We start from the raw sequence: 14,146 nt of genomic DNA, 5'->3' as shown, positions 1-14,146 counted from the left end.
ACGTAGCCAGAGAATCAACCTTCATTGATAGCGCTTGGAGCTGGGCTGCAATAGCGGTGGCTGCATCAACTTCCAGAATACCTGCTACCTTGCCTGACGTCATCCTCTGAGTTGGGTTTTGATGCTCATTTGCAGCCATCGTCTCTATAAGATTATACGCCTCAGTATAGCTTTTAGCCCATAAGGCTCCTCCAGCTGCTGCATCGAGCATGGGCCGAGATTGGACCCCCAAACCATTATAGAAACCAGTGATCACCATCCAATCCGGCATTCCATGATGTGGACATTTTCTCAACATTTCCTTGTAGCGTTCCCAAGCCTCGCACATAGATTCTGTAGGTTGCTGCGCAAACTGAGTAAGAGCACTCCTCATAGCAGCAGTCTTTGCCATTGGATAAAACTTCACCAGAAACTTTTGCGCAAGATCTTGCCACGTAGTGATGGACCCAGCTGGTTCAGAATGTAACCAGTCTTTAGCCTTATCCCTCAGTGAGAATGGGAAAAGCCTCAACTTGATAGCCTCATCAGTCACGCCATTATACTTAAAAGTGCTGCAGATCTCGACAAAATTCCTTATGTGCATGTTGGGGTCTTCAGTTGCCGCTCCTCCAAAAGAAACAGAATTCTGCACCATCTGAATAGTGCCCGACTTGATTTCAAAGGTGTTAGCTTGAATAGCCGGATGAAGGATGCTTGACTGAATGTGATCAATTTTAGGCCGAGAAAAATCCATAAGAGCTGGATCAGCTTGAACAATACGATCTCCCATGTTTACTGGTTCTTTCTGCTCAGTTCCTGAATCCGAATCCTCAAAATCTAACTTCTCCGGAATATCAAGAACTTCGTCTGTCTCCTCAGCTGTATCTAAAGTCCTCTTGCGAGCACGAGAACGAGTTTGCATAAACGCTTGCTAAAGTACCTGAAACACAACCGAAAAAAAAGAAGAAAAAAAATAAGTAACTACTACGTCCTAATCACTGAGTCCTAATGACCAATGATGGTAAGTACATAAACTAAACAAATACGCCGAGTCCCCGGCAGCGGCGCCAAAAACTTGTTAGGGCGAAAACACGCGCTAATATTCACGCAAGTATACGCGTTCGCAAGTAATATAGAATACTTTCTAGTTCGTTCCCTCAGAGACTCAGACTAAATTATTGTCTAATTAAACTCACTCACCAATGTATGATTACTTCTCAATGTTAAGATAATAACACTTAAAATTGTTGATTAAATATTAACTATAATTAACTACTTAATTAACCACTTAACTAACACTTCAATTTATCAATAATAAAACACTCATGAGATCACAACTTCATTATTACTTCCTTCTATAGCCATTGTTATTACCTTTAGCATGTGACAGTGATGATATTAATCGAATAACACGAAACTGATAAAAGCCAACTTTCATTGTACTAATACCATTCTACCAAGCATCCACAATTAAGATAGAAGTTGAATAGTCATCAATTATGTCGAGTTCCTATATGTCTACAGAAATTGACAACACAACGATTTAAGCACAAGTTATTCTTTTTTTGATTACATAGGGCAAATAAAACTGTTAGAGTTACCCACTAATCATGCACAACGTACATGAACCTATTCTAGCATGGCAAGTTCTAAATCTCAAGATCCACCGTCGCTTCACAAGAGATTAACACCCTATCTTATATGTTCGCGACGCACATAAGACGAATACGCACAACCAATACTAGATATCATGCAATCATCACACACTAAAGTATTAAACAATTAACTAAAGAATTCCATAATAAATCCGTTGCAACCCCATGATCACGATTAGCCCATAATAGAACTTATCGCCATCATGGGTTCATATGAAATCATGATAAGCAAACACAAGAAAATAATAACTAAACTAATTATATTAAAACAGAGTACGTCACAAGAGTAAATAAGTCAAAGCAAGAAAACTAGCATCCAACGTTACAACGAAACAAGAATCACAAGAATATATGCTTCCTCTTCGTTGCGGTGTGCTAAATCGGTCTTCTTCCTTATCTCCTTCGCTTCTTGCGTAAAACACAATCTAAAACATAATCCCCTTAATACTCTCTGTGAAAACGTCTCAAATCTACCTATATAATAGTCCCATAAAACTCAGATTACATAGAAGTTGGAAGCCAAACAGAAGTAGAAGTCTAAAATAATTTATCTTTTTCCCCGACCCTGCGCGGCCGCTCAGCATAGCTGCGCGGGCGCGCAGGTTGCTGCGCGGCCGCTCAGCATTGCTGCGCGGGCGCGCAGGCCTCTACTGGAAAAAATCCAGGTTTGCTCCGTTTCTTCGCCGTAATCTGCCCATTCCTTTCCTCTCGCAATGGTGAACACATGCCAAGGCTTATTCTTGATGATTCCTCCCCTGAAATGCAATTAATACCCTGAAATGCATAAACACTAGAAAAACGCATCAAATACACAAAATACTTGATTTCAAGACACCAATTTAAGCCATTTTAAGACGTTCTAAGTGGTATAAAATGCCACTTATCATTCAGCTGGGCGAGTCATGTTCAGTGAACTTATTCTATAATAAGCACCTACATACTAGCTATAGTGTCATCACACAAATGTCTATGAGAACAGACATCCTTCATAATGAAGCAAGCATAGTATGTACCGATCTCTGCGGATTATTAATTACCAGTTAGTAATCCTACAACCAGGAACTATTTAAATTTAGAGTTATCATCTTTTAGGTCTCACTATTATGATCTCATCATAATCCATAAAAAGCTTTACTTTAAACTATGGTATATCTTATTTAAACACTTAAATAAATAGAGCCCGTAATAAAAACAAAACAAGTCTTTTATTAAAATCAATTAAATCAAAACAGATTACATAAAGAGTTATTCCTAAATCCTAATACATGATTGGACTTAGAACATATTCCTTTCATAAACAAGATCTATAGTGAAAATTCTCAGCCTAGAAGAGCTGGTAGAAGATGTGGCTTGGGACAATTATTTTCTCATTTTTTTTGTTCTTGTGAGGAAACGACTATAGTTTAAACTTTAAACTAGTACTACACTTCTTTTTCCCGTAAAATGTTGTGACAATTAAATTGAGATTTTTTCACGGTCATGTAATGTTCCATATGGAGTATATTACAGTCAACGAACAGACATGTACCAGTACCTTTTGCCCCAAATTAACTGTAATTACTTCATTTGATATTTGATCGAAGTGTTCTTTGAATGTAGAAGTACATTTCATTAATTAATCATAATTGGTGATTAACGGGATTGAGTAATCAGAATCGGAAGTAATTAAATTCAATAATATTAATATATAAAGTTCTTTTAAAATTATCTGTTTTATTCAGTAATTCAATTATTTAATATTTGACCAAAAATCAAAAATGATTTTGTAATGGTTTATGTGAAAAAATATTTTTTTAAATAATTAGTCTTATCTATAATATACTATACTATATTATAATAGGCGAAATATTAAAAATTTGGTAGTAGGTCGGTCGGTACTTTCTGAAAATACTTAATCACTTTTACTTAATTATTATCATTCTAATTGATCGGTTGGTCGGCCGGTCAATTCTAATTTAATTCTAATTTAATTGTAACTGATATTCAAGTCAATTTTCTCTACTAATTTAAATTCTATTACATATCGAACTCTATATCATTATAATTGATATTAAAGTCAAATTCTTCTACCGATTAAATTCGAATTTATGTTGAGTTCTAGATTATTCTAATTGATATTTCGGGCTAAACTAAAATTAAGCAAAATAAAAATTAATTAGTTGAATTTTGTTGATATGATGTGCCTCGGGAATCGGGATATGACAAAATAATAAATACTAATAATCTGGGCTAAAAGAAATTATACTATTGAATTAGTTAAAATAAAATAATATTTATTATTCATACATGAAAAATATCTTAAAAAATTGATTCAAAATAATACAAAATTAAAATTAAAATATAATTCGACCATCTAAAAAACAAAATCATATATGCTAATTATTCAGACTAAAATAAAATTATTTTATAGATCCAGACTAAAAAAATTAAAATTAAACTAAAAAAAATTAGTTTGATTTGATCGATGTAATGAGACTCGAGCTAAAAATAAAATAATATAAATATTGATCCGCGATAAATCAAATTAATATCAGATTAAACATAATTTGTATCCTATAGATTTGAATTAAAAATTCACTTTTAATTAAAATATAATTAATTTTTTTTAAACTAACATAAAATCTATAAAATCATATTAGTCAAAATAGCTCTTGTAGTTAATCATTTAGGGAATAACTTGCTAAAATAATATCTTTTTAAGGTCCCAACATAATGAAAATGTTGTATTTTTATTCTCAATAAAATAATAAACTGGCTATAAAATTATTTTTTCCGGATACCGAGGTTATTACTTTAAATATATTTAAATGTTCTAAAAAAACTATAAATATAAACCCGTATCAATATAATTATCAAGAAGTTATATAACTAAAAAAATTAAATAAACAATTCTAAGAATTCAATTCAAAACAATGTTAACAAAGGTTTGTACGATCCGTGCATCGCACGAGTTTTAAACTAATATTACTAAAATCACAAAAACTTAAATTATTGTCACTTAGTTATCTCGCCAAAAAATTATTTTAAAATAAATTATTAAATCGTTTTAATAATAATTTTTTAAAATTTGTAGCCAACGAAATATCATCATTCGTAATATTCTCCTAAGATTTCTACAACATTTTCGATTAAGATTTTTGAAATTAAGTTACCATCATAATATTTTCCGAAAATTTCTGTTTTCTCTTTTAATCGACTTATCATGTTAATATTTTTCTAAATTTCTTTTTGAAATTATTTCTCATATTGCTTTTAAAATCAACTTACTATATTATATTAATATATATTCTCAATATTTTTTAAAAAAATTATATCCTTATATTATACTTAAGCAAAGGAGAAGACCGAGTGGTGATGTGGAGCCTTGTATCATTTTAATTTATTTTTGTAATTTTTCAAAATTTTATATTATTAAATAAAAAAAATATTATATTAATTATTGACTAATAAATAATATCATTTTGTGATCTTATATTTTGTGAATAATGAGTGAGCGACTCATAAATATATTTAACGAGACGACGATTTTTTAAAACTTCTTGATTTATTATTATATTTATTTAGAGACTTAGAGTAGTGCTAGAGTCCCAAAATTGAGTAAAAAAATAATTTTAAAATGATATAACATTGATAATATGTCATTTTGAGCTATTTTAATGGGAAATATTTATGTGAATACATGGATGGTGTCGTGATATTTTGAAACGATTCAAAGAACCAATTTTGGATACACAATATTTCTCATTTATTTATTATTCATAATTAATTTTTACAATGACGAAGATTAGATTGGAAAAAACGGAACTAGTTTGAGATAAAAGAAGGCCTGTATTCTGACTTCTGTAGGGATCCGACCCGAGTAGACTGTAGAGTGTATAAGGGGATTTAACCCAATTGGAACAAGGAGCATAACCCAGCGGCCAGACAACGCTAATTAGTAAGATTCTTCAAACACATACATTACTTACACATTATGAATCTGTGTACAGAAATTTGAATTTATATGTTTGTAAGATTGCATGTATTTTCTTGTACATGTTTGCATTCATATGTTGTTTACTAGTTTGGTCTTTTTTAAGCTTCTTTTTGTATTAATTTTCTCATTGTTGAAGAAATGTATGATACTCTATATGCACTTAGTGAAGCTGTACACATAATGTAATGTTATTGTTTTTTTTTTGTTGCTAGAAATTGGGCATTAATTATATTTTCAGGATTTGATTTTTATGCAAGACAGCCTTGTCAAGTTTGTGCCTTTAGTAATTTTTTCCCAAGATTTGGTACTTTTTTTCGAGCAACGGTGATCAAGTTCATGCCTTTTTTAGTGTTTTTTCCAAGATTTGATGATTCTTTCGAGCCAACATAATCAAGTTCTTGCCTTTAGTGGTTAATTTGATGTTCCTTTCGAGCTAAGCCAATCAAGTTCATGCCTTTAGTAGTTATTTGTTCATGATTTGATCTTTTCGAGCTAAACTAATTAAGTTTATACCTTTTGTAGTTATTTTTTCAAGAATTTTTTTTTTCCGAGCCAAGCTAATCAAGTTCATTACTATAAACATTGTTTTTCCAAAATTTGATATTTCTTTGGAGTCGAACTGATTAAGTTTATGCCTTTATTGGTTATATTTCCAATATTTGATATTTTTCGAGCCAACCTAATTATGTTCATCCTGTTAGTAGTTATTTTTCCAAGATTTGATGTATTTTGATCCAAGCAGCTAAACAAGTTCATGACTTTCGTTATTAGTTTTTTCAAGGATTTGATATGTTATCTCAAGCCAACTTGAGCGACTCGTGCCTATACTAATTATAGCTCATTTTGTTCTCTTTTGGCAGAAGATTTACAGGATGCCTTCCATGATTGCGCAAATCCGACTAGTGAGTTCACATCCTGAAGTTTATGAGCCATGTGAAGATTCATTTGCATTGGTTGATGCGTTGTTAGCTGACCGAAGTAAGTTGTTGGAGCATCAACCAGCGTTATGCTTGGAAATTGGCTGCGGTAGTGGTTATGTCATCACTTCCCTAGCTCTTATTCTTGGACATGTGGAGGGTGGGGCGTATTATATGGCCACGGATATTAACCCTTATGCAATTCAAGTGACTAGTGAGACACTGGAAGCACATGGGGTTTATGCAGAGTTGATAAGGACTGATATTGCATCTGGATTGGAGGGGCGGTTGGGAGGGTCAGTGGATGTTATTGTTTGCAACCCGCCCTATGTGCCAACTCCAGAAGATGAGGTGGGTCGTGATGGGATTGCATCTTCTTGGGCGGGAGGGGAGAATGGTCGGAGAGTAATTGATAAGATATTGCCTATTGCTGACAATCTTTTATCAGACAAAGGTTGGTTATACATGGTTCTTTTAACCGAAAACAATCCTTCAGAAGTCTGTCTTCAAATGAGAGAGAAGGGATATGCTTCTAGAATTGTTGTCCAAAGATCAACAGAAGAAGAGACTCTTCACATAGTCAAGTTCTGGCGTGATTCTGACATTCAGCTAGAGAATAATGAAACTAAATCAAAAAATAGAAATGGTAATACAAGGGGCAGTGAATCATTTTTCACACAGATGTCTCGTTTGTCCTTCTGGAAACGTGACAATGAACAGTAGTTGAATCATTAAAAGGTATTAAAGCCTTTATTCTTTAGGTATATACATTTATGCTCTGGTTTGTATATGTATTCAATTTTTTTTACTTTTTGATTCGTTACAAATGTGTATAAGAGTCCATCAGCGGGGTACTTCCAATTTTTCTGGTTTATTTTAGGTAATGAACAAACAATGTCAACAATTAACGTTGTAGATTATGAAAACAAATCACTGAAGACATAGCACGAAGCTTGGGTGTAAATGTGACTTAAAGAACATGTTGATAAGCATAATTATAACAAATATTGTCCATATCTCACAGTGCACTTTGGCAAATTCACACACACACGCACACAGATAAATATAATGGTGGTCTCACCTTAGGCTAATTACTTTATTAGGCCTGCATACTTTAGCAACAGTTGTATTGTTGGCCTTTTTGGTGAATGGGCTGTAGGTAACTCAAATATAGAACAATTAGTATCCATAAAAACCATCTTCCATAAATGTGGAGATGTGCCAATCTTAGTGATAAGGGAGATCGCCCTTCTCAAACAGATGGATCACCAAAACATTTTCAAGTAGTACTCTCCCTCTCGTCACTTGCTTGTAAGAAACATAAGAAGATATAACTATACTACTTTTCTGAACCACCATGATATGTGCAACAACTTTACACTTCAACCTTGCATATGTTCAGTATGTTGGTTTTAGTTTTACCTCTAGGTGGATATTGATACAACTTACATGAGAAATTATATTTAATTTATATTCCAGACACTAAACATTAAGTGATCGAAGATTGCATACATTCTTTGTCTGTATAACTTAATTCTTATATTTTTTTCATTTTTTACATCTCCGTCTATAATGTGTTTGATTTATTTTACGTGGATATTTAAACATGAATGGCTTTAGTTATTTAAGCAAATTCTTTAAACTTGAAGATTGTTGTCCTATTGTAGCTGAAACAACCTGTACTGAACTTGTGCTATGTTTTGTTTCTATTATTGCAATAAAACCTTGTCAAAAATCATAAGATGCAAATTCTTTGTTACATAATGTAATGAATGAGGAAATTAGAATTACTTTTGCAACTCACGGAACTTGCTGGATATATTTTGTTTGCAGCAGCCTAACTGATGTACATAACTACATATCAATAAACAGTGTACTGGGAATCTTCGTTCTCGCATATATGTCATGGTAGTAGATCAGCCACGATAGACCTGCATTCCTGACCCTTTTATGTTCCTTAATTTGAAAAGTTCTGCTTCATGTGTAGGAAGTTAGGAAGTTCTAGTTAAATACTAACGTAATTTCTTGGTAGTAGTGAGATACAACGGTGATATTTATTCTAAAGTCTAAATGGTGTTGGTTGTTTGTCATATAATTGGGAATGACTAGCTAGTTTAGCATTGTAACTCGTGAGGCCGTGACTTTAGGCTGAGCGGAGGGGGAAAGGCCCCTTGGCACTAATCTATCAACAGAGTTGTTATATTTTAAGTACTTTTAGTGCATTATATATTTAAGTATACTAGCCAGTGAGAATTTAACCCATGATCTTTGGCCGCGAGGGAGAGGGGTGAAGGAGGGGCCCCTAAATGACCGCTCAGTGATAAAGGAGGTAGGGGTAGTTTTTTCACTTATAATGGAGAAGAGGAAGGATGTTAGCTTTTTGTACTTCTTTGTGATTTTAAGTTTTCATCCACATTTATCGTTTTGACTTTTGATGATTTAAATCATTATTCTGTTCGGAGTGTGGAAAAAAATGAACCATATTCTGCGGTAATTTTGCCAGTTTTGGAATTAATCATTCTTGTATAATATGGTTTAAGGACTGGAAGTGTTTCAAGCAGGAGATTTTACTATGTTTTCAAAATTTCGCACGTTTTTATCATAATTTACCATGGTCTTGTATGCTATAAGGTGTTGAGTGTCCAGACCTATGCCGATCCTGGTTGTGAGTATCAAACACGGGTACTCTTGGAATCTTGGTGAAATAAGACGAAGTTATTTTTGGTTATATTCTTCATACGAGCAAGACAGTGGAAATGGATTGAACCAGCTGGTGTTATATGACTGTATATATGAGTTACTACAGAAAGACCTCACATAAATTATCTTCATGATTTTCTTTCTTTTTGTCTATTTGATAGATTACTACATTTATCTGTTTGAACTCCCCTCTGATTGTGTTCCTATGGAACATGATGTTGTTTGCCTATTGAATGTTACATGTGTATGCTTTTAATAAACCTCTTTCTTTTGTGTCAGTTCATTTTGCTCAGTATGCTCTTTTTCTTTACATTTCTCAGATCCATACTTAAATACTGATGCTGGAACAATGTCCCCTTTCGAGCATGGCGAAGTGTTTGTTTTGGATGATGGTGGAGAGGTAAAAAACACGGTTTAAACCACTTATGTATCCCCCCTCCACCCCCTTCCATGATTTTTTTTTGCACAGAATTGCTATCAGTTGTGCAAGCGTGCCTTACCTCAGGGTAACTGAGACAGAAAAGAATCATGAATAGAGCGGGGATATTTTTTGTGGTGGACTTAAATTGAAGAGGGAAAACAGAAAGAAAGGGATCACGACTAAATCATAAGTTATATATTTTTCTTGCCAGGAAGAGTACAGTTGTGAGACTTGGAACAGTTGTTAATATTTTGTAGTGAAACATCTGTGCTTTTCCTACTTGGATAGGACACATTTGTTTCTGATTCGTTAGTCTTAACTGGGGCATGACAAGCTATTACTCGTTTTAGTGTTCGAAAGACATACTACGGTTAGTTACATCTTGAACCAAAGTTATCATAAAATGTACACCTGACAAGAATAATTAAAATTATAGCAATTAAAAAAATATGCTTACCATATTTTGCAAACCTATAATAATCTGTTTAAAGAGGGTCATTAAACTGCTGTTACTGGTAGTATATCCTGTAGTAAGTTAGTTTTCAGCCCACACAGTTCACAAATTATATGAAAATTTGAGATCAGATATCGGAGCTCCATAATTTCATTTCGCTCAGTATTGATTTTGTCTTGTATTTATAAGGTAAGATTTCAGTCCGTTGGAGCCTCTGTGTAGAAGACCGTTGTTGGTGTAAAAGAATGTTGGAGAGGCGTAGGTTTCCGTTCTGATTTCGCAGGTTTCCGTTGGAAAAAGACAGAGGCGTGTGAGGCATACACGCGGGCCTGTGCGGGTTGGCAGGCGTGTGCTGCTTGCGCGGGTTCTGTGCGTGCCGGGTCAGTGCGGGCCGGTCCCGGTCTTCCAATATATGATTCGTAACTGGCTCGATTATTTTTACGAATTGTGCGGGCTTGAACCAGCCCGGTTCAGGCCGGATAATTCCGGGTTTCCGTACGAACCGGTCTCGAGTGGGCGGTTCAAACCCGCACATTTGGCCAGTTCTAATTGTAAGTAGTGTTTAGTTTTTGCATGAATTGAACTACAGAAAAAAATAAGGCTCTTTATCTATCCGTGTGTTAAAACTCAAACACTCATCATCATCAATGGCATTTTTGAAGCCCGCTCATTTTGTTATTTGATGAAAATTTAACCTTCTCATTTCCCTGGTGGTTAATAATTCTAACACGAGGCTTCTCATCATTTCATTTATCAGTTTTCTTTTCTTTGCATTGCCATGTTCTTCAGCCAGTTCTTTGATTAGGCTCCCTTTTGAAAGACAGGCCTCAGTTGCGGTATCTGTTGTACAAACCTTCCAATTTCTGACCCGCTTATCAATTCTTGGAACTTTCAAATTACAATACTCTATCTCTATGTTCTTGGGCATAACCGCATAAGTTACTCTACTAAGTACAAATCAGTATTTTCACTACACATCTCAATTATTAATCTCTGTGGATCTCTCTCATCCACCATCACTGAATCCGAACACTCTTAGTTACTTATCATAAGTCGTAACCAAAGGTTGGACTGAAATTTAAATTGACAATGATCGCGAGCTACATGAACCAATTGGAAGATTGGTTACTCGGCTTCTGTATTGTTTTATTATACCCTCATGAATCTTTGGCTAGAATTGAAAACCATTGGGCCGCTGTATGGCAACATTGACCGGTAAGTAGACAAATTATGTTGGTTTTAGTTGATTCAAAGAAATTAGTAATCTGAGAATAGTTTTTAATGGATCAGTCACTTGGATTGGGCTGGTGGATAATTTTGTAATTGTTACTCAACCAGTAGTGTAGTGTTGGAGAATGTAATTGTTACATAACGCTTTTGGTTCGAAATTAATGGGTGAATGACTGAGAAGTAGTTTGTGTAGGGTTTACTGCTTAAGGACAAGTACATACTGCAGGTGAGAAACTGTTGAGTTTTAATGTCAGTGTTTAGAATGGGATCAACCTTTCTCATTCTTCTATTATAATTCTGTAGGTGATGAGCGAGCCATGCCCCCAAATCTGAAGAAATCTGAAGAGGCAAGTCCCTGATCTTATGATTTCTGGTAATGACTCTTATTAAGTAGGTGCTGAATGGTGAATTTAAGTTCAAACTTGGAGTTCCTTCGTGATTTAAGCTATGCTTAGCCTGATAAGGTTAGGGGGACTTGCTAGGTCGTGGCTAATAAGGTCACAACTCCTAATCAAAATCCTGTATGTGCGCCAAGAAGGTCGCATATAATAACTATTCAATTTTAATGTAGATATGCTTGAAAGAGGAGGGCAAGAGATCCTCTACCGGGGGGTGCTGATTTGCAGACCACAGATGTGCCTTTGGATGATCACTCTGATGCAATAAAGCTGACTCGAAATACAGGTCTAATAGTTATGTAATGATCCTGTTTAGTGAAAACTAGGGGTGTTACTTATCCCAAAAAGACAAGACAAATGATTTGAATCATTTTCACTAGAAGTTTAACAGCTTTACCACAATACCACACCACCTTCCACTAAGATGAAACAAGGTGTAGTGTAGTGATATCAATTTCACAATTTAAAATTACAAGGAGGAGGAGAATGAGTTTTAAGGAAGTGTGATGAAACATTAGTCAGTGCACTTGATAATGATGGGAGACAAATAAAAGCCATCACATATGAAGAGGCTCATTGGTGAAGTTTTCATAGTTGATATCATTGTTTTGTTTAATTTTATGGCATATGACTCATACTTAGCTTAAATACAAAAGTTCAAATAAGGTATGTTAATCCTCATTGGCAATATATAAGTTAAAATAGATAAATAGTGATTTCCACCCATGATCATCCTTTTATCATGGCCCTAATCATTAAATTTATATCTTGTAATTATTCTTTACCTGATTGATATGAGTTTTGGTCCACTACAAATTGTTGTTTATGTATAAATTACAATGTAGTATTAATATATCTCTTGGGAAAGCCATAAACAAAAGAAGTAATCATCTTATGCATGAAGAGGTGACTTTTTACATAAATTAAAAGTTGCAACTGGACTCTAAATCTATATTTGAGCAACTCATATTAACCATTGGTTATTCAGTGGAATTTGACACAAGCAAAGAAACTGCCAAATATTGTTACAAGGGAAATCTAATTTTTAGGCAGAGATGTCTAACTCCAACATGTAATTTAAAATTAGCAATTTAAAGAAACAGATTTATGACCTAAGCACCTAGGTGGTAAGTGTCTAAGAACTCTCAGAAGAATGAGAATATGAGATTAATAGGAAAGGGAGAAATGAAGGGGTGTGATAACTGATGATCCATCTAGAGGGAATAATATTCCATTCCACGTCACCACTAACTTGCTAATCCAAATAATATCACTTGCGTTTAAAGTTTCGATTTTAATGAACTAAACAACTCCATATTAAAAGCTGTATCAAGATTATTGCTTAAATTCTTATATAGTTATATACTAGTTGATTAATTGACAGTCTGACACCCATCAGCTTAGATAATTAAACTGGACGGAATACTTTGTACAGCTACTTAATGAAGTAAACAAATAGTAACAATATATAAACTGTAAATAGTAACTAATTAGATTCATATCATTTTTAAACTTTAGACTATAAAACGGAATCCGCTTTTTATTTATAACATCGAACCGACAACCCAACGTATATGAACCCAACATTCGAAATATCTAATAAAATAAATAATTAAGTACAATCTCTCTTTTTTTAGGAGAGATGATCACAACTCACAACTACAATATTAGATATACGAAGTATGTAATAATATTTCTTAAATATTGGTGTGTTTTTTAGAGTAAATTGCATATTTTATGCATATTTTTTAGAGTAAATTGCATGTTATAATTACAATTTTTTATATCTTGTTGACCGATATTGTAAATCTTGCATTATAGCGGCTTTGGTTTAAATTTTTAAATAATTAATTGACTTCCGTCAATTTCTGTTAATTAAATAAAAACACCTTTAGTGAATAGTTTTTAAATAAAGGGGTAAAACAAAATTTTCATCTTTTTTATCAAAGTCTCGTCAAACTATACATACATTATCATATATGAATGTGAATATTTTGATTTTGCAAAAATTAGGGTTTTTAAATGACGAATGTTTTGATGGTAGTTTGGTGGGTGGAAATCGAGATGATTTGAGGGCATTATCGGGTTCTCGGTGTTGGTCTTGAACTCGCTGGTCGGAATCTAGGTTGTCCATTTCTGGTGGCCTATTTTTGGTTCTTCGATCATCTTCAACCCCGCCTGTATTTGATATTAATCATACCAAAATATTTCTGAATTATTAACTGTGTTAAGTTCAATTTGATGGAAGTCATTTATTTATTTAAATATTATAAATTGCAGTTATGAAAGTATAAAATTTGTAACAAGTGTCAGCAAAATGTAAAATAATTATTCTTATGCTTGCATAGTGCAATTTAGTCTATCTTTTATTGTATTGTGAATGACCTATTGCTTAAAAAGGTGGAGTAATTTTCGT

The 14,146-nt window shown here is 33.6% G+C and overlaps 1 protein-coding gene and 1 non-coding gene across 12 annotated transcripts; both read left to right on the top strand.

The window, feature by feature from the left end:
• Positions 1-269: 269 nt before the first annotated feature.
• On the top strand, positions 270-376 carry LOC141687907 (small nucleolar RNA R71). Its single transcript, XR_012561386.1, has one exon. It is a non-coding gene; the product is annotated as a small nucleolar RNA R71 (small nucleolar RNA).
• Positions 377-5,413: 5,037 nt separating this feature from the next.
• Positions 5,414-12,472, top strand: LOC141684266 (uncharacterized). 11 transcript variants are annotated; one of them, XR_012560617.1, is made up of 5 exons: positions 5,623-5,643; positions 6,471-7,288; positions 9,548-9,627; positions 10,292-11,558; positions 11,636-12,472. XR_012560617.1 is itself a non-coding variant. In XM_074489169.1 (3 exons), the coding sequence occupies exon 2, from the start codon at positions 6,483-6,485 to the stop codon at positions 7,248-7,250; it is 768 nt and encodes a 255-aa protein (XP_074345270.1). In that variant the 5' UTR covers positions 5,414-5,571; positions 6,471-6,482; the 3' UTR covers positions 7,251-7,265; positions 9,548-10,018. The 11 variants fall into 11 exon arrangements, 3 of the variants coding, with proteins under 3 accessions (XP_074345270.1, XP_074345269.1, XP_074345271.1); XR_012560613.1 differs by having other exon boundaries at positions 6,471-7,265; positions 10,297-11,558; positions 11,636-12,470; XR_012560612.1 differs by having other exon boundaries at positions 6,471-7,265; positions 11,636-12,470.
• Positions 12,473-14,146: the final 1,674 nt, after the last annotated feature.

This window comes from Apium graveolens, chromosome 9 (assembly GCF_009905375.1).
Source record: "Apium graveolens cultivar Ventura chromosome 9, ASM990537v1, whole genome shotgun sequence".
Lineage (NCBI taxonomy): Eukaryota > Viridiplantae > Streptophyta > Magnoliopsida > Apiales > Apiaceae > Apium > Apium graveolens.
This window is presented reverse-complemented; position numbering and strand designations above follow the sequence as displayed.